This window comes from Erpetoichthys calabaricus, chromosome 2 (genome assembly GCF_900747795.2).
Source record: "Erpetoichthys calabaricus chromosome 2, fErpCal1.3, whole genome shotgun sequence".
NCBI classification, from domain to species: Eukaryota; Metazoa; Chordata; class Cladistia; order Polypteriformes; family Polypteridae; genus Erpetoichthys; species Erpetoichthys calabaricus.
Genome location: NC_041395.2, coordinates 60,165,739 through 60,191,468, shown reverse-complemented (window position 1 = coordinate 60,191,468; position 25,730 = coordinate 60,165,739). Strand labels below are relative to the sequence as shown.

The 25,730-nt window shown below is 38.5% G+C and overlaps 1 protein-coding gene across 3 annotated transcripts in view; it reads right to left on the bottom strand.

Moving 5' to 3' along the window:
• Positions 1–25,730, bottom strand: part of lrp4 (low density lipoprotein receptor-related protein 4) — a 409,312-nt gene that overhangs the window by 141,789 nt on the left and 241,793 nt on the right. For all 3 annotated transcript variants that reach the window (XM_028793832.2, XM_028793833.2, XM_051923808.1), the window contains exons 4-5: positions 7,498–7,611; positions 7,164–7,280 (exon numbers count right to left, since the gene is read on the bottom strand). In XM_028793832.2, coding sequence (XP_028649665.2) covers positions 7,164–7,280; positions 7,498–7,611 — 231 coding nt within the window. The remainder of the gene's footprint in view (positions 1–7,163; positions 7,281–7,497; positions 7,612–25,730) is intronic.

Sequence of the window (25,730 nt, the reverse complement as noted above, 5' to 3'; positions counted from 1 at the left end):
ATTACAGTCGGTCAACAATAGCATTTATTAAAATAATGTACCTGTTCTGACTTACATATAAATTCAACTTAAGTACAAACATACAGTCCCTATCTTGTATGTAACTCGGGGACTGCCTGTAATTATTTTTTCCAAAGTGCAGTGGTACCTGTTTAACAGTTTTTGATATCAGAAGGTTTGATGTTGCAAATATATCTATTATTATTAATTTCTCAGGGGATACTTAATTTTGTTATCATAAATGTTTTGTATTTTTTGTGACACCATTTTGTTTTTTCTATGTGCGCTGCCTTTTTTGAGTAGTGGTTCCTAGGACACGGAACTTGGTTTTCATGTTACGTGATGTCACTAATACAATGCTATTTAAGCCAGCATCTCACAAAGCTCTTTGTGCAAGATTGAGGATAATTTCTAAAGGACTTTGGTGTGTGATTCTTCTGAAACTGTTTTGGTTTTGATTCCTGGCTAGCCTTTTTTAACAATGATTTTCTGCTTTATGTTTGGTTATGATTGCGTTTCGTTTTTAAAACTCTTGCTTTTCTGTTCTACCCTTTAACTTGGTGCTCGGTATTATTTCTGACTTTATGGCTGTGATCCTTCCCATTCTGGCTGTTTATGGGCTTCTAATGGTACATTTGCTCTCACAATAACTCTTGAGTCACTGTGTGTGCTAATAATACATTTTTGATTAAATATTTTATAGTTCTTCTTGTTTTGACCCTTGCATATTATTAACACATTGCTGTCTCACAGCTTCAAAAGCCTAATTTTTTATGTCTGTGCACGTTCACATGCATCATGTCCATGTGTGTTTTCTTTGGATACATACAATGAAAAGCGAAGATGGTTAGATTATATGATTACCTATAACAGAACTTAGCACTACAGGAGCGACTGCAGGTGTAAGGTGAATATCACCACCTGGCAGGGCTGCTGTTGTAAGCTCCAGCTACCCCAGTATATTCAACATATGTATGAATGTTGTCTTAGTCATGTTGTGCACATAATGGACACTGCTGTTTCCATTTTTGAATTTTAACAGTCCATTCATTTGCATCCATTTGTTATCAGTGGCTTCTGAGTCATCAGGCCTCTGCCAACAATTAATACAACTACATTTGAATGGGACTGGCATTCAGCTGTGGTCAAAATATTTATGCAAATACTATTTGTAGCCTTGTTAACACCAAATTGTCATTGGCCTATTCTTCCATTATCCATTATATAGACAGTGCCCAGATATGCATTTACTGTATGCTGAAACCCATGATAAACCTTTAGTGAAAAAAATACCCCTGTTCATTACTATTTACTATACCTATAAAGTTTGATGGTGACTTTTTGGCTTTATGAAATGAGATAAAACTAAAATATATTCAAGATCAGTCTGAAACGTTTGCTGGTCAATTAATAGGTAAAAATAGACAGATCCACATTATGTGAATTACAATATTTTGATGTTGGCAGACAAAATAAGGAACTTTTACTTGACTGTTCTTAACTTGCTAACTTTCCAGGAAACCAATTGTTACCGTTATAAACACAGCACAGCCAGAAAATTATCTGAGGAAAAAGAAAAATAACAATATACTGTACTGTAAGAAACATTCTGATATGATCAGGCTATTCACCCAGCATAGCGGATCAATTCCTATTCATCTGTGATTTTCAAAATATCCTGCTAAGTTGACTCTTAAGATGCTGCTTAGAACTTAACTAATTTAAGAACAAGTTTCACGTCCTGTATCTTTTTTGTTATATGTATAGTTGTTTTCATGATTGCACTGCAATTGGCCCAAGTATACATTTCCACACATATTGAGATATAATTGCATATACAGTACATACACATAAATATATACATTTGCTATTGTAAACTGAAATTTTCCAAATTTACATTATTTATATTTAAAGTAGTACAAGAATGCAGTGATTAATGTTGCTGTCTTAAGTACCAATGCCCACAGTTTGAATCTCACACCTGAGCTTTGTCTATGTAGAATTTTCGAGTTTTTCTCTGTGTCCTCTGGCCCTCTTGTTTTACTCTCACATCCTGAAAACATGCTTAGTGATGACAAATTGTACCCTCTCCATGACTGATTTCTGCCTTACACCCAATGTTGCTGGTATATGTTGTGGACCCACTATAATGTTGAACTGGATTAAGTGGGTTTAAGAAAGATGTGTTATTTTACACCAGCGTCAGCACTTTCAGTCCAATGACAAAATGATAACCAAATGCCGAGCATTTCAAAAGAGTTCTAAAGCATCTGAGAAACAGGACAGCACTAAAATTAAAATATTGTAAAACACAGCCTGTTATTATTATCTGTAAGAAACCTCAGTCAATTGTGACTGCTGATGCATTACACTGATTGCACTTCAAATACTTTCGCTTTTTGAATAGGATTAAAACGTGATCAAGAGGGTCTACTTATTGATTACAACATGTTTTCATCTGTAATTCAACTTCTTGTTTAACAGATCTTTTTTTGCTCTGCTTAATATTTCATATAATATTTTGACACAGATGTTTTCCAACAGACAGAGTCCATTATGGACATTAATCTCTTGCAGTCTTTGGATTCAAGTTCTCTTCCACTGATACATGTTTGAATGTCGTAGAATTTCTGAACAGGATGTCCATTCTCCAAAAATGTCAGAACTAATTACTTTGAGAGGCGACAAACCCATAGGGTTCAAGGTACAGTGCATGTTTGACTACTGATAATTGGTGAATAAGAGTGCAATAGGCGGGATGAACTTTGAGAATGTAGATGGCCATGACCATTGCCTTTGAATTCACTAAATAAATAACAGAGATGCTGTGATTTTGTTGAAATTTAAAAACAAATTAATCTTTTCTTTCATTATACTATTCTTTAATGTGGTACCACTTTTTCACACACGTGCACATGGGAGACAGCTAAAGGGCTCAAAAGAGGGTAATTCCATGCCTGACTGGGGGGAACAGAGTGCACTGATCCATTTTCTTTTTCCTCTGCAGTCCAACCATGGGAAATTCCGCCTGTGCCCAATGACGTCACTTCCGGTTCCGATGACATCATTTCGGATTCCTGTCCAGATGATGTCATTTCCCCTGTCCGGCTTTAAAACCGCCATGGTTTTCTGTTACCTTAGTTCTGTTTTGGACTCAATCTGTAAATACCTATTTCTCATATTTTGCTTTTTTTCAAACCAATTTCCAAGTATACGGGGGTGGCTGCCCCAAATCCTTTTGTGGTATCTTTTGCATATTTTCACACAAAATATAAATATGACATCAACTGTAGCTTCTAGGTTCTGATTTCCTGAGCCAGTTAGCATAGCTATCAGTTACAATATTGTTCTTCTTTTGGCTGCTCCCATTAGGGGTCACTACAGCAGATCATCTGTTTCCATATCTTCATGTCCTCTGCATCTTGTTCTGTCAAACACACCACCTGCATGTCCTCTCTCACCACATCCATAAACCTTCTCTTAGGCCTTCCTCTTTACCTCTTGCCTGGCAGCTCCATCCCTAGCATCTTTCTCCCAATATACCCAGCATCTCTCCTCTGTAAACTCAAAACCAACACAATCTCCCCTCTCTGGCTTTGTCTCCAAACTGTATAACCTGAGCTGACACTCTAATGTACTCATTTCTAACTCTGTCAATCCTTTCACACCCAATGCCAATCTTGACATCTTTAACTCTGCCACCTTCAGCTCTGTCTCCTGATTTTTGGTCAGTGCCACAGTCTACAACCCATACAACTTCTGGTCTAACTACTGTCTCAAATACCTTCCCCAATGAAAAGTGAAATTACAGAATCACATTTACACAAGTTAACATGGTGTGTGTTTAACACTCTCATGAAGGAGCTAACCAGCTTTTACATAATGCAGTGTGTCACTCTGGGCTCCAGCAGGAAATCTCTTTTCTATAGATTTTAAAAATGTAATAGCAATTGTATGACATTTTTACAAGATATAGCATAGAACATTCAGTGTATAATCTTAAAGTGGTGGTACAAAAAAGGAAAAAATGTGTCTCAAATTCAGAAAATACAGTATTTCAAAATATTAAATGAAACATGCAATCTAGTATATTATAGTTACTGAACTGGTACCAAATGATTAGTAATAAAATATCAGAAGGGGTATATGATTACACACATCAAGGAAAAAAGCATCTGTAGCCCAATAAAATGCACATGCCTAGAATAGACGAGTATATAAATTGCTACTTCAAATCAATACACGTATATTATTTCTGACAGTGAATTTTTTCAGTTTTATTACATATCAAGATAGCTTTAGCTTGCTGGTAATCTCCAAATGCCACCTGCCTGCAAAGAAAAAGTGACACTCATCTATACAGTATGTTACCATACTATTAAACTGGGCAGAGATGAGATGGAACACAAAAATGGAAATACACAAACAAAATAGTAGATCATTTCAAGAAAAGGTAATGTAAACGGGAAGAAAGCTATTGGCAGCAGACTCATTGACAAGTGTATTGAGAAGCTCAAGCACTGAAATGCAGACTCTGAGCAAAGAAATGTAGCAATTCCCCCAGTGATGAGCACTAACTTTTCAATTGCAAAGCTCCCTGCCAATAGTCATTATCTGCAGACATGGGGGAGGGGGGCCATCATCTGTCAAGATGAAAGACTTGCCCTCAGCTCAGCCAGATGACAGCACAGAGCTTTTTTTCAGCTCCTGTTTGAAGCTTTCCCAAGACATGCCTGTTTGAAGAATGCCAATACTGGAAGTCAGCTTTTACTTTTATTTAGCAATGCGGTTAAGTACAAGTCAAGTTGATCAGCTATTTGACTAGTTTATAAAATCTTCACTGTTAATCTGTTTATGTATCAGACCAACTCATTTCGTCTGTGATGTCAAACTGTAAGAAAGCTGGACAAAAAGCAGATGAGAACCTATGGCTTCTTTAGGTTCTCAGTTTCATCAGTGGGTGGCACAGTGGCATTATAGTTAGCAATGCTGTCTCAGCATCAGGGACCTAAGGTCAATTCCTACAATTTAAGCCACACAGGAAATAATTCAGGTTATGTTCCAGTCCTTTAGTGTAGTCTGGAATATACGGGCCTTGAACAAATGGTGTAGCTCCAAGGATTGCCATCCCATTCGCTAATAAGCTGAACTTATTTCAAAACAAGAATGATGCTTATCAAGATTATGTGAGTGATCTTAGAATCCAAGCAACAAGCCCTAGTGGGAGCAGGGGGTTTCACATAGAAGCAGCCTCTACAAATCTGGGCTTTCCTTTTTTGGTTTTATATCTGCTTGTGACAAACTCTGAATTATAACAAAAAATAATATAGAGGCATGGGCTGATGAATATGGTACCAGCCAAACTAAGAAAATATTTTTCCTTACACCCCACTGAAGTGTGATATTAGTCTCCAGATGGCTACATTAACTTCACAAATAATACCCATCATGACAGCACCTTTTCGCTTTCATATATTGTTATTATTTATTTTATTGGTATCCCATAATGCTGTGAGGGTGCACAATGACTGATTTCATTTTGTGTGACAGTATAAATTTCATTCAGTTCATTTCTAACTTATATGAGATTGGATTTAAACTTAGAAATTATGTGTGACTTTCCTTCTGACCACGTGACTGACATCTGCAAGTACCTTTTAATTATGATTTTTGGTTAGCTTTAGTTGCTTTGGATTAGCTTCTTAATTCCAGGTTTTCACCGCTGCTTGTTATTTGATCACTGTGGGGAACAGCCCGGACACAGACAGGTAGACATGTTGGTTTCACCACACACACGTTTATTATTTCATAATATTTACAGTTCGTGAGTACAAACCCAGTGCCGTAGCACCAATCACCCCTTGAGTCCTTGGCCACAACACAATGCCTCGTACTGTCTCTGGTCCGCCTCCACTCCTCTCCTCTTAGCTCCGTCTTTCTCCTCCCGACTCTTGCCACTGACTGGAGGGAGGCGGCCCCTCTTATACGTCCCGGATGGACTCCAGGTGCATCCTGAGGAGCTTCTGTAGCCACACCCCTGTGTGGCGGAAGCTCTGGCGGTGCATCCGGAAGTCCTCCGGATGTCCCCAATCCTCTTCCCCCCAGCACTTCCGGGTGTGGCGGAAGTACTGAGGTCCAGGGCTCCCAAGGCATCGGGGCGCCCCCTGGCGGTGACCACGGGCCCCTACAGGGTAGAGCTTCCAAGCTCTGTACCTGTGGCCCCCACAGCAACCAGGGAGGACGCCCCCTCATGTTCTGGAGGAGGCACAAGCCCTCCTCCGGTCCTCCTGGGCATCCCGCCCGGGCATGAACCCCAGCCGGGTGCCACACCACATAATTTATCCTGCTCTTTTTCATAGAAACTATACTGACTATTTCTTTTAGCCAGTGCAGTTACAACTGTTTCTGTATATATTTTTTTAAAACTGGAGCACATTTAGGTTTATTAACTTAGAATTACACCACAATGCTGTTGTCACGACTAGGATTCTGTTTCTTTTTATTTTTTCCCCCTAGCTATTAAAATGTATCAAGACCACTTGCTGATGATTTTGAAGGTCAAGGAACACTGTGTTCACGTTTGGTTTTGTGCCTGATCAGCTTTTCATAATACTGAAAATTATTAACATTTTTGTTTTTCATATGGGTGCTGCCATTTTGAGCATGTTTATTGATTGGCTGCTATGTTGTTCCCATGTAGAGAAAGCATGTGACACATGATATCACTGTGACATAGCTATAAACATCATACACATCTCATCTGTCCACAATTTCATTCTCCCAAAGACCTTTGCGTGCATGTATTTTTTCTTAATCCCTGGTTTTGAAATTCTTGCTGTATTTTCTGAATATGATTAACATTTAATGATTTGGCTCTGTTAGGTTGTGTTTCTTTCTCCATGTTTTTGATTTTCAATCTCCCACACTATTTCCTTACTATAATTACACTAGTTACTACAAAACTAGTTTGTCTGACCATTTGTCTTTCTGTTTTTGACCTCTTGCCTGCTATTTTGTTTTTGACATCTCCTGATTTCATCTCTAACTTAAGGTTTCTGCCACCTTGTGTAGTGAACACAATTGAGGTTTAAAGCTCAAAGCCACAGCCACTAGGGCATCACCTAATACAACAGAATGCAAATCAAAGTAAAATTGTTACTTACGACAGCTGTCTTCATCTGATCCATCTTTACAGTCAGTATCTCCATCACAATACCAATGCTCTGCAATGCAGCTGCCGTCTGTACACCGAAATTCCTTATCTGAGCATTTTCTCATATCTGATAAAATGAAGAGAAGTGAATGCCTAGTTACATTTTAGTCCAGCAGATAGTTACTGAGGAATTACAATTTAAGTACACTATTGTAAGAAATGTTTAATGTAATGTGTTACTAAATTTCACAACTTTGCTGACATTTTAGTAAGCAAAAGAGCTAATCTCAACAATAAAGGGTTAGCATTAAAGTAAATAGGTATAGTAATTGCCTGCTCCTTACCACACTGTTCATCACTGTTGTCCCCACAATCATTGTCTCCATCGCAGTGCCACAAACTTCTGATGCAATACCCATTCTGGCAGTGGAACTCATCTTCTTCACATTCTCGTGGTGCTGAGGTCAAAACAGGAACAAGAAACACAAATTGAGCACAAACCTGAGATGAGACAACCAAAAAATGAATAAAATATTTCTATATGCTACCAGAAAGTCTAATCAGTAACTTGTCACTCTGAATTTAGCCTGTCTCTAATGTCACTGAAGGACAATGTTCTTACATTAGTAGCAGTTTCTAATGGTGAAATCCGGAAATACTTTGATGAAAATTATTCACTTTGACCACCATAACCACGTTAAAAAGTGTTGTTTTCAATGACTAATATAATATAATATAATATAATATAATATAATATAATATAATATAATATAATATAATATAATTTATATACATCTACACGTGGAAGTGTGTGTGTCTGTCTGGTCCGGAAGTGAGAGGTGGAGTCGGGGTATGGGCTCCAAGGAAATAGAAAACTCGCTTAGCCGCTAATAACACAAGCGAGGCCAGCATGTCAGCAAAATGAAACCTCAGAAGAAAAACAAAGTCGCTTAGCTGCTAACATCAACAAAACGGTATCCCTTTTACTTTTCCTCCCGCTACTAATACACAAACGAAGCAAGCACATCTGCAAAACAAAACCTCCGAAGAAAGGCAAAGTCGCTTAGCCACTAACATTGCCAAAACGGTATCCCTTTTACTTTTCCTCCCACTGCTAATGCACAAGCGATGTGAGCACGTCGGCAAAACAAATCCTCCTAGGAAAGAGATGCCCAGAGTAGTTCCTTTCAATTACCTGACATCTCTACATTTCAATTTTTTTTCTGATGATTTCAATAGTTTCTAGGACCCCAGGCTTTTTACAGCACGGGCTTACACAGCTAGTATAATATAATACAATATAATACACAACAGCACACATGCAAATTGGGAAGCAATGCTGCTTCACGGATGTTTTTCTTAAGGAGTTTGCATATTCTCCCAGTGTCTGTGCAGGCTTTTCTCCAAGTACTCCAGTTTTGTGTGTGTTTTTTGTGTGGATCTTGCGATGGACAGTCCAAATTTTCAGGATACTCACTGGTCACCGTTGACCCATCACAGGCAATCTCTCATATACCCATACTAACTGAAAGTGGGCCAGTTTTGGATTTCTGTCTAACATTATCTGTATGTACTTTGGATGTGGAAGAAAATGATTAAAAAAAAATGTTATTTTTGATTTTTGATACTTTACTTTGGATCTAGTGTTCTATTTACCACTAGATGTTGATTACATCTTGCCTGAAGAAGGGGCCTGAGTTGCCTCGAAAGCTTGCATATTGTAATCTTTTTAGTTAGCCAATAAAAGGTGTCATTTTGCTTGGCTTTTCTCTACATTTATAATGGCTAACATGGTACAACACCCTAGTATAACTAGATGTCAAAAATGACAAATTTCTATCACAATCGAGAATTTTTAGATTTTAAACATTTAAATTGAAGCACACATTTAAATATTTCAAATATTTGACACAGCTATTCTTGTTGATTATGTACTTCGGCCACATGAAGTAAATTGTTACATTTTACCCTAAACACCCCAGTTTAGGCCAGATTATGCTAATTCAGACTTTTTGTCTTTTTTGTATTAATAGCACTAGTCTGAGGCAATAAACAAATATAAACTTCATCATACTATGTACACATGATAATAAACCTGAACTCTGCCTTTAATATATAGCTCACCTTCATTATTTCAACTGTGACAACAATTTTAGAAGCATCTTGAAGAAGTAGGCCTAAAGTCATTGTTTAATGTTTACTGAATTTTCTACTACCAACACAATACACCAGAATCCAAAAAACTATAGTTCCTGTTTTTTTCTACTATATTTTTTTCTGAAGTTTGCTGAAACAATAAATTCAATATCATAGCTCATTTCCTTCTGGATTAGTAATTAAAACTTGGTCACTGACTGGCTTCTCTGTTGTTACGCTGACAAAATTGTTAGATAGATAGATAGATAGATAGATAGATAGATAGATAGATAGATAGATAGATAGATAGATAGATAGATAGATAGATAGATAGATAGATAGATAGATAGATAGATAGATAGATACTTTATTAATCCCAAGGGGAAAGCATTGTAATTTTAAGTGCCATTTATACACATTGCTTAATTACTTGGCCTTGTTATATTATGTTAAATTCTTACTTTTATTTTGTAAAATCGACATTATATTAGAACATGAGAACTTGTGACCAGAACAAGCCATTTATTCCAACAAGCTCATCCATCCTATTCACCTAGATTGTCCAAAGTAAGATCAAGTTAAAATCTGTCCTTCTCTCTATCACACTACTTCTCTCCATCACACCACTTGGTAATTTATTCCATGTGTCTGTGGTTCTTTGCGTGAAATAAAGCTTTCTAACAGTTGTGCAAAATTTACCCTTAACTAGTTTCCAACTGTATCCCTGTGAAGTATAAGCAAATATAATACCTTAGGCCAGTGAAAGGGTCAGATGCAAGTTTCGAAATGTAATCCATATTAACAAAATAAGTAGGCAACTGTAAAAGGAACTAGAAAAGAAGACCATGATGCTTACGTGACACACATTGAAGAGTATTAAAATCAGCCAAAAGAACAATAAGTCACATAGCAATTTTCCTCCAGGTTAAGAAATCAAATATTCTTTACTTATTTTCAGTATACAGCTATGCATTGATTTACAAGCAAGCAAGTTGAGACCATTCGTATTTATGGCTGAGGGAAAGGTGAGAAAACACTAGGGTAATCATGTTCTAGAAACTGCAGAAAGCAGCCGCTATAGGCTGCTAAGACTGTATTGCTTTTGTTTATCACATACTTGCGGCAGCACTTCCAGCCACAGAATGATACACTCGGCATAGAGGCAGTGAGAGAAGTGGTGGTGGAGCTGCAGAGGTAGCAGTCTCTTTCTGTACTGATTCTGCAACCAACAAATGGCCACAAACTAGCAATAAGTAAAAATAATATCATTGTGCTAACAGAGTTCCAGTCTTCTGGACATTTTTTTAAGTCATGCTTCATGCACCTGGCACATCTTTTTAGTTTCGTATCCATGCAGACGGTTCACAGTTCCATTGAGAAGATAGAAATGCCTTGTAAATTGTAATACATTTTCTGTTATTTTTACTTCATACGCCGTTATGTTTAACTTTCGGAGGGCCTGTTAAAGTTTGTTTTGGTTGATGCTGCTCCATATGGCTAATTCTTATGCATTCGGCTCACTCTGCCTTCCCTTACACAGACCAAGTGTGTGGCTGCCAAGACTTGAAGATTGTTTTTTGTTCCTTCATACTGGCTGTTAAAGTATGTGTACTGGTGACTCCTCACCAGATCCTCACAGCCTCAGTTGCAATGACCTGTACACTTCACTGTAAGTAGTTGCATGACTGTAGTTAATGTAAAGAAATGGCTTTTTCAAGGTTCAAGGTTCAAAACATCCATCCATCCATCTATTTTCCAACCACTGAATCCGAACACAGGGTCACGGGGGTCTGCTGGAGCCAATCCCAGCCAACACAGGGCACAAGGCAGGAACCAATCCTGGGCAGGATGCCAACCCACCGCAGAGGTTCAAAATATTGGGAACCAAAATGTATCCACATTTTCACAATCTGACACAAAATGACACTCTTTCTGTTCTGTTTGCATGATGTACCCTTTCTTCCATGTGCTGGCAGAAGCTGACTGCCTTTTACTGTGCATCTTACTTGTGACAGATACACTGAATTGTAGTTTGGAAACATGTACAAACAATGCTGGAACATCCGCATTGTCACTATTTTGTTTTTTGTTTTTTTCTGAAGAATGGCATGCAATGTTTGGTTCATTCCTGACTGCACTTCATATAAGTCAACCCTGAATTCAGCTAAGAAGATTTAAAAATGAATGGGTGCATGCATAACACTGTACAGAATACTTTAATTAGAGCTGGCAGGATAAATGGCAAGCTACAGGATTAGTTCTGTAATGCACTATTACAGCCAATTACTGAGCTACTCCAACATCCATTCATTCATTTTCTGAAGCTGCTTTTTCATTGTAGGGTCTTGGGGACAGTTACTCCAACATTCTAACCTAAATCCCTCCCCACTGCATACTCACACCGATTTTATCACTAAAATACATAGAACTAACAAAACCAAAGCTTCCATTAAAGAATCTGCACAGGTGTGGGGATCATACAGCAGGTTCTGCTTGTAGTCATAGCTTTGTCCATTTATTTTCGTCCATGTCATGTTAAAATAGCTAAAAACGCACACTGTCATGGTCTTCTTTGGTTTTTGTTATAGATCGATGACTCTGCAGTAATCTGCAGTGTGAATACATTTTTCATGTTTATATGCATAAATCTCAGCAAAACTCTTTATCTTTCAATGTGCCTCTACATTTCTTACAAATACAGTAGCTTTCTTAGCAAGACAAAACACTTAATTGCAAAATGAGCCTAAATATTTATGATACCACTTGGTTTTATCTGCTGAAAAACTATACATTTTCTTCAGTCAGTGTGTGTAATTATCTATAATGCTGAATTTTAAAGATGAGTGTAAAAAGCAAAATAAGATATATGACCCTTTTTAATTTATGTAAATGCACAAAATTATACAGAATATAAATATGCTTTCTATTAGCTCTGAACATTTCCCTTCGTCCACCTTCATTTACCTAATTAAAAACTACAAAGCAGGTGCATTGACTTATAAACTAATAGTGCTTACCAAACAATACCCATCTACCTTGATGCTGCCATTGTGGACACTGGTGTACTCCTTTTCATCGATTAGTTATAAAATATAGTCACAGTGGTTAATGCCTAAACATATGCACAAAAGGAGCCCTAGACAGATTACAAACTTGTGTTATTTATTCCTGAGTTTCCCTTAAAACATTGACTACAAGCAATCAATATGCAATTCCTCGTCTTTATTTCCTCTAAGGTAATTAGGTGAGTATTGAGTGGCCATTTGATAATTCATTTAGGCAAAAAACAAAGATATATTGAGACTACTATTTGTCAAATCAAGAATTAAAAGACTGGGGCTATGAATTATTTACTCAGCATAAGTAGTTGCTATCGATGCCAAAGGGATCTTTGATTGTTTTTATTGAATTCAGCAGAAAGGGCCAAACAGTGTAACACAAGGAAAATAAACACCTGGAAACAAGCACACCAAAATGCATGTTTACTAAAAGTGTACCTTTATTATCTTAATTTTTAAATATTGTTTTTATCTATCATACTGTGATTGTAATGGCTCATAACGAGGAATCTTGAAGCTTCTTGTTAGTGATAACCTTAAAATAGTTTTTTTAATAGTTAATAAATGGCAAACAATATTTTGCCTTAATATGTATTTTTTGAAAAAATAATATCTAATAAATCCCGTTTTCACATTCAAGTTTTTTTGTAGCCACAGTACAAGGAAGTGTTCTGGTTGTGTACGCAGATTGCAAGAATACAATGTTATTGATTCAGATTTATGATATTTTTGGCAGCTACAACATTAAGGCCATGTCAGATTACACGACTTTTCCAGCAATTTTCAGGTGTAGCTTTCATTCAAATAATCTGAGGGAGTCCAAGGCAGTTGGTGGCATGATCTCAAGAAAGCAGTGGGCAGCACGCTCTCCCGAATAAATCGCCTAATTTGACAAGCCCAGCAACTCTGCAACTCGCTCTGACAGACTGATTTTGTCTTTAGTCATAGGGATGGACTGTGTGTGTAGCTGGCATTCAATGAATGTTCATGCAGAAGTACAATGCATAGAAGGCAGAGATGAGAAATCACGAATGTGAGAGTGTTGGATATCACAATCAGAAGAGAAGTTCATCTGTCCGATGTCTCATGTTTTACGTACCACGACAGAATGAAAAAGAAAAAAAAAGGTCAGAGATTGCAGTTGAAGGCGCCATAGCTGTAAACCCTTCATACAGCACAAGCTCCAAACAGACAACATGCTATTGGCCTTCAGAAAAAGGGGCAAGCACAACTGTGCTGGAAGGTTGGCACTCCGTAAGTAAATGTGACTTTCAGTCATTTAAACTGACATGCCACATAACTAAGAGTCGTGTAATGGGACACAGACTTTACAAATTATTTAAAAAACAGAAATTTTATAGTGCAGGTCCTATCATATTTGAGCTCCTGAGAAGGTCCAAGGAAGCCACTTCCTGAAAGGGATGTTGTTGATGCATTTCTTTCTTTTGTCAGTTTGAAAAGTTCAGGGCATGCAAATAATTTCAGACTTGGTCATTTATTTCAAACCACAGATAATAAATTCAAAGTGGACTATTAGTTTGCAAATCTTGTCTAAAGAACAGAAAGATGAGCTGACTTTGCTATTGTTATTATTTTGTCTTATTAAAAGTCTATTTTTGATTAATGCACATTTTTGGGTTATGGTTAAATGAACATTAATTATTACATCACCATATTATTGTGATGTTATTTTCTCATAGCTGCAGCTTCCTTGGAGCCTTGTGGTCACAAAACACCAAAGTCGTCATATTTTGTATATTTGAAATGCCCCTATTTAAGATGGTGCGTACACAAAAACCTATGTCCAAGTTTTAGGTAAAACTCTAAATTAACAATGTCCTATAACATGATTTTGGTTATGGATTCTGATCACAGTTTTAGCTAGGAAACCTATGCTTTTGTATATGAGACTTACTTTGTTTTGGTGTATTGTGACTGTTAGCTTATTTTATTAGTCTTATTACAAAGAATTTAGCTTGTCTCTATAATGATTTGCATTTTGACCCACTTTTAGTGCCTTTTTGGATGTTTTTGCATATATTTAGGGATTTTTATAAACCCAAAGATTCTGGATATGACCTTAACTTATGTCCAGAAGGTATTATTTAAAAGTTTCTTTATCTTACCATGTTTTCTGCATTGCCATTTGGGTTTCTGTACCTTGTGTAGTACTTTCTGTAGCATTGCTAGGTGAACAACATGGTAACTAGTGACTGTGACATTATGGGTCATGTGTATAAAGTTCATAATGAGCACTTCCTATTTATTCAAGTTTGCGGAGATTAAAAAGAAAGAAAGAATATGGTGCAAGTTTATTTTATAAGATCTCTTCTGGTTAACAAATTTATTGTTTTGTTGTGGCTTTCCTGAATGTGTTACTGAGTTCCTAGTTACAAATCTCATCTGTCCCTCAGTTCACCTCTTAACCCCCTGTTATTTAACTATAACAAGTGCTGTCTGATGATCCTGATGATTCTTTTGTTTAGCTCTGAAACTTGCCTTCTCATCTCACAAACAATCCTTAAAACAGAATGTGATTCTTAAAACAGAATTATGGTTAACCTGAATGTTTTATCATCACAAACCTTAATATTAAATATGTTGAACTAGTTTTTTGATTCAGGCTCAAATTTTTATTTCTGTGGGATCAACACATGATTTAGGCAAGAATGTTCAGAAACTGTCCTAATTTACCTTACTGCAATTTTGATCCACTTAAAAGCCAGTACATGGATTACACTGTTATCTTCGCATTGATCTTCTGCCAACTCCTACTATAATTGGAAAATGAATAATAAGTCTTACAGTTTTCTAGTTTCATCCCATAGCTTTGTGGTATTGCCCTATCCTCCTACACACACACCATAATTACAATTCCTTACCATTGAGATAGATTAACTATATTACCATAGTGTGGCAGATGGCTGGGGACCCTACCCAGCCGGGACGGTCTACGAGTGTGACAATACCTCCCCTGGGCCATAAAAGGGCAGCTGCCCTGGTCTGCTTGGGGGCCACCAGAACAGAATTGGGAAGCTCATCCCTGTGGGAGGACGTGGCCACTGTCAGAGGGCGCTCAGACGTTTCTGGAACCCTGGATGGCAGCACTTTCGCCACACCAGGAAGTGCTGCCGGAAGAAATCCCGGGGCACCCGGAGTGCTTCTGGGTGCTCATCTGACACTTCCACCACACCAGGAAGTGTCATTGGACAGAGCACCTGGAGCCCTTCTGGGTTATTATAAAAGGGGCCGCCTCTCTCCAGTAGAGGAGCCAGAGTTGGGACGAAGGAGACGAAACTTGTGAGGAGGGGAGTAGCGGCGACAGAGAAAGAGAAAGAGAGGAAAGAGAAAGAGACTGTTGGTGAATAAGGCATTGTGGTGCTGTTTATAAATAAACATGTGTGTTTTGGACGTTCTGGTGTCTGGCTTTCCACAATATATATCCATCCATCCATCCATTTTCCAACCCAGTGAATCTGAACACAGGGTCACAGGGGTCTGCTGGAGCCAATCCCAGCCAACACAGGGCACAAGGCAGGGACCAATCCCGGGCAGGGTGCCAACCCACCGCAGGACACACACAAACACACCCACACCACACTAGGGCCAATTTAGAATCACCAATCCACCTAACCTGCATGTCTTTGGACTGTGGGAGGAAACCGGAGCGCCCGGAGGAAACCCACGCAGACACGGGGAGAACATGCAAACTCCACGCAGGGAGGGACCGGGAAGCAAACCCAGGTCCCCAGGTCTCCCAACTGCGAGGCAGCAGCACTACCCACTGCGCCACCATGCCGCCCCCACAATATATATACAGTATATAAACGCCATTATGTTCTATAAAGTAAAAACATCTGTAATTTTAACATTTATTTTATTATTTTTTAAATATATTTAAGGAGCCACCTAAATCAAAGAAAGAACATTTCATTTCTTCAAGTAAAATCATAATCTGACTTTTGTGTAATGACAGGATAAGCCAGCTGGTATTGTTCCATGTCTAAACTGCTTTTACTCACCTCTTTATCGGAGAAGCTTCCTTCCTTTATACTAACCTGGTCTGTGACATGGCGGGAGGGAATAATGTGGACAAGGACCCAGCCGCATGAACTAGCCCATCTATAAACATACACTAAAATGTGCACAAGCATATAAGCGTACACCGTCTCTGCAACCCCAAGTGTCCTTGGTCAGTCTGCCTGCACACCGATGCCACCAAACCATAGCACCAGCACCACCCATGCCACATAGAAAGGAGAGCTTCCCTGAAAAAGTTGTCCATGCTACATGCGTGTCCTCACTTTGAGACCTCACAAACTGAGACACACACACCCCACACATGCCAAACCCCATGCACACCTCAGAAAACCAGTTTAGCTTAACTCCTCTCAAGATTAGTTAGGCTGTACTTATTGCTGAAGATAAATTAATTTATTATGACTGAATGTCCAGTCAGGGTGATAACCTTGTCTGTGATACACTGTATTATATTACAAATAAAAGCAAAATTCACTAAAATTATTTCAAATAATTAAAATAATTAAAACATTTATTTTGAAAAGAGTAAGCTTTTCCCAATGTCCTGGCTAAATTGCCCATCATAGCCTCATCCATTCTGGCCCCCTAATCATCCCCTGTCTTTAATTGGCTATCTCTCTCACTCCTTCACCACCTAATAGCTAATGTGTGATGAACATATTGCCACAAAATGCCTGCCACCACTTCATCCAGGTGGGTGCTACACATTGGAGGTGTCTGCAGTGGTTTGTCTATGAAAAGTGCTTTGAGCAGCGAGAAATAGCACTATATAACATAATTTCATCCATCCATCCATTTTCCAACCCGCTGAATCTGAACACAGGGTCACGGGGGTCTGCTGGAGCCAATCCCAGCCAACACAGGGCACAAGGCAGGAAACAATCCTGGGCAGGGTGCCAACCCACCGCAGTATAACATAATTATATATTATTAATTATTTAATTAATTAACAGCATGTTCTTGACAAAGTAGAGTGATACCTGTGCCTCTATGAAGGCATTACATTTTGAGAGTAAAAACACTCCTAAGCCTCCTTTAGTTTAAAATGTTTCTCCTGCTAAGTTTAGCTTCAATAGTTTAAATGGTGTGGAAAGTACAGTATATCTGTTAAAAACAAAAAAAAAACCCTTCCTATATATGAAATGGAGTATGTGCATTAAACATCAACAGCTTTCATTTAGCAATAAAAATTAAAATTGATATATGTTACAGTCAGTTTGTACTATGGAAATCAAATCTCATGGCTGATGGGCAATTTATAATTACTTATTTCTTGGCCATAAAATTTATTGCAAAATCAGTGCGATTGGTAAATCATTTGCCTTTTGTACATGTATGCAGAATTTAAACTGCAAAAAATATAATTTTGATTTATCCAAAAAGACTTACAACATTTGAAATACAATTGGTTACATTTGTTGTGTTTTTTCAGTTGGAGCACAGTCAGACGAAGAGACTTGCAAGTAGGATTTGAACCTACCACCTCAGAGTTTGAGGGCCAAAGCCTTAACCAGTATGCCACACTGATAGCCAAGGTTCCATTTGATCCCAAATAAAATTAGCTGGTACAGGGACTGATCACACTCATACATAACTAGAACATAACTTTGGATTATTACATTGCAGTAAAATTGTGACCATAGTAGCAAAAGGTGAACCTGTGCTGTCTTTGTCATTCCACATCCGTGCATTTCCATAAATTATTACTACAGTAGTAACACTGCTAGTGTTAAAGAGAGCACTAAGAATCACTACTGTTCAGCTACACAGAAATGTACTGAAATTAATGAGAAAATCTGATGCAATAAAGGAGTTCAAAGCTTAAGTTATTGTGGCCATTCATATCTAGCACCTTCATACCTCCTCTTATTATAGAGACTGAATGCTGAACATTATCATGTAAGATGCAAAATCTGTTAAAAGGAATTAAAAAAAAAATACAATCATTTTCTGAACTGGCTATTCTGACAGCACACAGCAGCTTTCAGTGGGACACCAGTTTATTGCAGGGCATATTCACAAACACATAGCCACACCAGCCTATCAACCTAATGTGATGGTTTCAGAAAACCCAACAAAAATTAAAAGTTGCGCTCTAAACTTGTGATTTCCTTTTTTGTAATAAAATTGTGTGTTGTAAAATCATTCTGCCATAAGACAGCAAAATCTTTACAAACATAATCCTGCCCTGACATACATGTCCGTTATATGAGTGCATGGAAACTACAACTGTACGTTATTGGGATGTGAGTAGAGACCACAGTACCTCGCAGATACGGGAAGAAGATGAAAATTCGCCATAAGCTGATGACCCTGCAGATTTGATCTCAGGGCTATTAAACAGTAGCACCATCTGCTTTGCTTACAAAACATGCTACCCACAGACAACACTAACATCCATACAGTTGCCAACTAACACAAGAGATTTTTTTTGTCCTGCACAGAAGCAGAAAACTGGTACCCTCTGCAATGCTTTATTCTAAATAATTGCCAGTTGAATTTGTTCAAACTGTTCTCTGGGCACGGTGACTACTTTATAATTCACTACTTCTCCACCCTGTTTTACAAGCACAAATTTGCGAGCTCTTTGCACACAGACTGTGCAGATATGAGTTAAAGAAAGAAGGGCCTTCTACATGGCTTTAAGGCACAACTTAAAACCAAAGACAATTCAGAGAAGAAGCACAGTGCATATTGCTAAACTATAGGAACAGACACAGGGCTGGCAGTTAACATACAGGTGAAGCGGAAAAAAAGCAACACATGCATCTGGAATTAGTGGATTTATATGGCCAGCCTAATGCAGGGAATCCAGTTCATTAAATGGTGTGATTAGCATTCTGATTTGGTGAGTTAGAGACCTCTTTCCAGATTGCAGTCTTTCATACTTTTAGGCCCAGTTAACAATCCAAGTTGTTAGCAACCCTCTCTGCCAGTTAGCAACCCTATCCGTTTGCCAAGTTGACATAATGATTTTGTCTCCTACAAACAGTCATATAAAGCCACTTATTCTACTTTGTATCACATGCCGGCAAACAGTACACATTACCAATCTCCAGTCCGACTATAAAAAAAGGTCAGGGGTTATTGGCAGCTATTCATTTCTTAGCTCATTATGTCTTAGGAACGCTTTAAAAGCTCCTAATTACAAAGAGGAGTACAAAAGCTTTCCATGAAAAAGGAAAGTTAATTTAAACTGGTCAAAGGACTGGGCCATACAACTGAAAAGATCTGTTTTCAAAGGAAAATTATTTATTTAGCAGCCTCTTTGCAGTACTCCTCCTCTAGATAGATAGATAGATAGATAGATAGATAGATAGATAGATAGATAGATAGATAGATAGATAGATAGATAGATAGATAGATAAACTGAAAAGTACAACAACAAATATTTTGTTTTGCTTTAGCTCAATAATTTATAGCCCATAAGGGGAGGCAGACTTGAAGATGACACAAATTGCTAAAGACCACAAGCTCCGCCTGTTTCAGAATATTTAGTTGAAATAGTCAAAAACAGAATTAAAAATAAAATGAATCATAAAAAATATCTCCAAACAATGAAAAGGGCAGAGAAGTAAACAAATGCACTGGGATATAAATTAAAAATTTAACAGTGCCTGGCCTCAGACAGTTTTCCATTTCTAGCGAGAGCACTGTCTGGGTTTTTTGAAATATGGGTCAGCCATATTCCCTTTGGGCTAAAAACACGAGCGTCTTCAAGTAAAGGCACTTTTTTCCATCATCAGCATCATAAAGCACTCAATCAAAAGTGGTTAATCATTACAAAAAACTGTAACCACATCAGTAATACATCAAAACAAAACACATTAAAATTAATTAAAAAGTATACAAACAAATATCATATAATGTTAAAATAATAATAAAAAATATTCATTAAGAATTCATTAATATTAATGCAACTTATGAAAAACTTGTAATCAAGTTTCTTTTATACATACAGGGTAGCACTGGGGTTGATGTTGCAGCTTTACAGCTCCAGGAAACTGGGTTTAAATTCTGGGGTTTAAAGCTATGTTTTCCATGATACTGTGTGGGTTTATGTTTGGGCAGATCCTGCCTATGAATGGCTCTTTTCTTGAGACCACTGATCCTGGGATAGGTCCAAGCCTCCTGCTTAAGTGACTTTAATAAATTAAAATACAATATATATATATATATATATATATATATATATATATATATATATACATATATATATATATATATATATATAAACATAACCTTCCACTTCACGGCACCTTAATGTGATGGAGTGGTTTGCATGATCAATGTTCCACTGACGATACTGTCAGGAGTCATGTACTCCTGTTAGAATCACCCTTGGTGGCAAGGCAAGTGGTGAGGACGTGGCTAAGACTGACCAGTGGTCCATCCAAAGTGGTGCAACTTCCTTATCATCCTGCACTTATCTTTTCATATGGAGTCCCGACAAGAAGTGAAGCGGTGTGATTGAGGATTGTGCATCCACACAACTACTTTGCACAGGCTCTTCCTTTCATGTGTCAAATGGATGGACAACATTATTGCTGCATTGACGGACAGTTATAGCTGACCATGACTGACTGACTGAAAATGCTTATGATGCAGTCGTCCACCTACTCTGGGTATGCGTGCAGCATAGGCATCTTATAGAAAACTGCCGATTCTTGAAGGCATGGCAACGATGCTGGCGACAACATTTATGGCAAAACTGTAGTGATCGGTAAATCATTTGCCTGTTGTAAATATATGCATTGTTCAAACTGAAAAAACACAATTTAGATGCATACAGATAAGTGACACAACAAGTACCATTGAAAGCAACTCTTCTATACTTTTCTTCCATGGAGGGTGACCAATCAAGAAATGAGACAATGTAAGGAGAAGGATCCAGTCAGGGAAGGGCCACATAATAAGCGCAAACAAATAATAATTCATTACATTTATATGCACTTTTCTCAGTACTCAAAGCGCTATCCACACAGGGAGGAACCGGGAAGTGAACCCACAGTCTTCCACAGTCTCCTTTCTGCAAAGCAGCAGTACTACCACTACGCCACCTGTGAGGAGCATACAACAAATAAGATCATGATTAGAGTCTGTGTTTTCTGTGTTTTCACCTGTCCACACCACAACACTGAGAATATGTTTTTTTCAGAAGTATACAGCTGTGAAGGGCATTTCCAGATATCTACTGTATGTTTTCAGAGGTTGAAAACGCCAGAGTAATGTGGACAAAAGACAAAAATGGAAACTAATGTCTGCACTTTTAAAAGAAAACATTGTAGTGTGAACAGAGCCACAGACACTTTTCCAATAATTAATAACCGCAAAGCCATGATTCTTCTTTAACCTCCAGCGTCTTTCACTTTCTCTCTCTCTTTTTCTAGTTACTTGTCCTCATGCCAATGGACCTTTGCCCAAACTCTCCTCTTGACACTAAACACATTATGTTGTAATCTGAATAAGACTGAATGGAAGCAAACAGGAGAGTGCAACCAGAAAATAAACTACAGAGGGTATGGCAAAAAACAGTCTATTAACAGGCAGGGGTCAGGCACCAAGTGAAGCAAATAATAACAAGTTTATTTAAAAAACAAAGAAGTGCTTACCAAAATGCTGTACAATTAAGTAATAATAATATTAATAATAAGTACTCAAAATAACATAAAACATAATAAAATAACATTCCTTAATTACTACCATCATGTATGAAATACAGTGGCTATCCAATACATAAAATATAAACCAACAACCCTTACAACCACTTAAAGACTTATAAACAGGCAATAAAAGCTTAAAATCAACTCTAAATATAACAGGCAACCAAAGAAGAGAGACCAATATGGGAGTAATATACATTCGCCTGCGGTGGGTTGGATGAGTAATATACATTCGCCTGCGGTGGGTTGGGTGGGTAATATACATTCGCCTGCGGTGGGTTGGCCCCCTGCCCGGGATTGGTTCCCTGCCTTGCGCCCTGTGTTGGCTAGGATTGGCTCCAGTAGACCCCCATGACCCTGTGTTCGGATTCAGTGGGTTGGAAAATGGATGGATATACATTCGCTTCTGAGTTCTACTTAACAGCCTAGCAGCTACACTTTTGAACGGGCTGCAGGCGAGACAGACTGGCTGATTCCTGTATACAGAGAATTGCAGTAATCAATGCAAAATGAAATAAAAGCATGTATGGCCTTCACAGAGTCAGAGAAGCAAAGAAAAGGCTTTACCATTGCTAACAGTTTTTAATGACATAATTAATCTGTTTGTCCAATTTAAGACTGCCTTTAAAAAATGACACCCAAATTTCTAACATTCTAATGATGTACAGTACTGTCCTAGTGGACTACGACTACTAGTGGCCATGCCAAAAACCTCAGAAGGACCAAAAATCACAGCCTCAGTTTTGTTCTGGTTAAAATCCAGAAAATTTAAGGACATACAGCTCTTGATGTCATCAAGACATTATACTAGAGACTGTACAGAGTTCTTTCACCTAAATGAAAACTAGTAGTAGTAGTAGGGTGTTGTACCATTATGCATGCAATAAGAAATCAAGCAAAATGACACCTTTGATTGGCTAACTAAAAAGATTATAATATGCAAACTTTCGAGGCAGCTCAGGCCCCTTTTTCAGGTATTATGCAAAACCTTGCATATTTTAATCATTTTAGTTCTGCATTTAAATGAAAACTGGAATTCAAAGTCAAAGAAAGCTGTCAAAAATTCCAAACACAAGCTTATTTCAAATTCCCCTAAGCAATTCTGACAAAGACATTGATTACAAAGTGAATCTAACACACAGATTCCAGAAGATGTGTGCTGTTATATCACATACAGTAAGTGAGACCTGATGACAAAATAGGCCATGTGAGAAGCAGTGGGCCAAGCAATAATAAACAGTATTGTCACATCAATGAAAGACAAACACAAAATGTCAGCACCCATGAGAAGCAAAGGTCCTATGATAGCATCATCCCAGCCATAAAAATTATAAACAAATACAAAAAAAGTAACTCGTCATTATAGTATAGTGGGTCCGCAGCTCAAAAAAGTGCCCATCTTAAAAAATAAATAATGAACGCATTTGTGCTGGGGAGTGGAGCAGGTGTGAGTGATCTGCTGGGAAGACGCCACGTCTCCAGGTTGGTGCAAGGTGGTCAGCCATCCATGCATTGCCTTGCCAGCACATGCGGGCAGTCTGATTGCCTTAGTATCAGCCCGGGATGACTATCAGGTGATTGCACCTGCAACCGCTCCCCAGCCTATAAAGGGGAGTGCAAGATCAAAAGGAAAGAAGAAAAGAAGAAAGAGTCAAGAAAAGAGCAGAGGTTAAAAGACGGGAGAAGAAGCAGGCAGGAAAAAGAAAGAGGAAACCAGCTGGTTTACAGAGTGGATGCAAGTGGACGGGAGTAGAGCCCCAAGGAGGAGCGAGTGGCCATCGCTCAGGAGGGGGCTGTGGGTCGCTCCTGTTGATCGTTTTGGGAGCAGGAGCGACCTTCATGCTCAGGGATACTTTCGCTGGGTGGAGCCATTAGCAGCGGTGGAAGAGATGGGTGTCTGCACCTGCTGGTCAACGTCTCTCTGGGCTGTAAGGTCTGGATAGGATAAGACGGAGAGGCATCCGTTTTTAAGGAAGGTACCAGGGCTTGCGGTTTTAAAATGAGTTTTACTTTTAACTTACCTTTTGCTATTTATTGATTTTAACCTCCACCATTCACTTTTTATGGATTATTTATTTATTGACAGTTTTGAGCACCGTACTTTTTGGACACTATTTGGAGTTGTGTTTTTTATATAATAAAAGCACTTGCACTTTTCACCATTGCCTTGCTTGATATGTTTTGTGACTGGTTCAAGAAGAAGCTCCCATTTTTGAAAGAGGGAGCAAAGGGACTGACCCACACCATCACAATCATACATTAAATATCTGACATACTTTTTGGCATAGGACCAAATGCTACTGTTCCCTGTTGTGTTCTTATAATCCTGAAAGACAGCTTACCTTAAATGGGTAATATGCTGCCATTCATAGTTATCTGTAACTATGTCCAGACTCTCAATGGTCCATAAGAAAAGGTACTGCCCACCTACCATTCCAGTTTTGTGTGACACGGTCTCATCTTTTCCACATATGGATCAAGATATTGCCTATCAGCCTGTAAGTTTTTGTTGGCTCTTATCAGAGGCTCAGGCTCCCTTCTCTAGAGCTGTGCTTCTAGTAATATGGCATTCTGTGGAAATATTGCACTCCATAGCACCTGTACATCTCTTTCACCCTGATGCTGTTGGAATTTTCATTTCTGGAGTACCAGACAAACTATGTCTGTCTGCTATTATCAGACAGCCCCTACATCTCATACTGGAATACAGAGGTGTCCTCTTAAGGCCAACAACAACTCTCTCAGGAAACCATTCCTCTGTCCTTTTCCATTCTGGCATTGACCTTGCACTCTTTACTGTAAATACCTGGTACAGGCACCTCTGCTCAGATTACTACAGTGCTTTTTATTCATCCCCAACTGCAGAAACTACTCCATAATGATATGCACTTTGTTCCAAATAGGTTATACAACTCTAACAAAAGAACTGCCCTCCCAGAAGGAACCACATCCAAAGAAAGGACAGGGAATTTATAATCAAGAACAGACACTGAAATGGGAAATACTTGTAAAACCCTGGAAGAATTCTTGAGTGTAGTCCTAGAAAACTAAGTCAGGGTAATAACTAGGGAATCCATTCCCGGGAATTCGGGAATCCCACATGTCATTCCTGGGAATCCTGGGCTCCCGGGGATGACACAGTGCACAGGCATCTCACATGTGAACGGTTTTAGAACGAGCGACACTTATTTTTAATAAAACTACTGCAATATGTTGACACCAATAAAAGACTAACCTTAACTACAAGCAGTTCATGCTGTCATATAAGTACATGTATCTAGTTAGTTGCGGTAATAAGAGTGTAGAAAGCATATGTCGAGCGTGTGGTCGTCCAGGCGAGAGCGTACCTTCATGCAGAGTACGCCAGCCGCTGAGAAAGCACGCTCTGCCTCCACTGAAGTAGGTGGCAAAGTCATCAAATACTGATAAACTTGTTCTAAACAATGCCCGTGCTTGCCGTTGCTCTGAAACCCCACCATTTCAGCTTTTACTAATGCATCCAGTTTCTTGTCATCATTCTGTGACGGTAAGTTTCTTGGCACAGATAATGCGGATGCAACAGACTGACGCATTGCAATTTCAAGTTGCTGTTCAAAGCTGTCAACAGCACAGACGTCAATGAAGTCTGCCCGTCCCGGCATTCGTGAGCTGCGGAGTGCGGAATCCTTCCAGTTCACT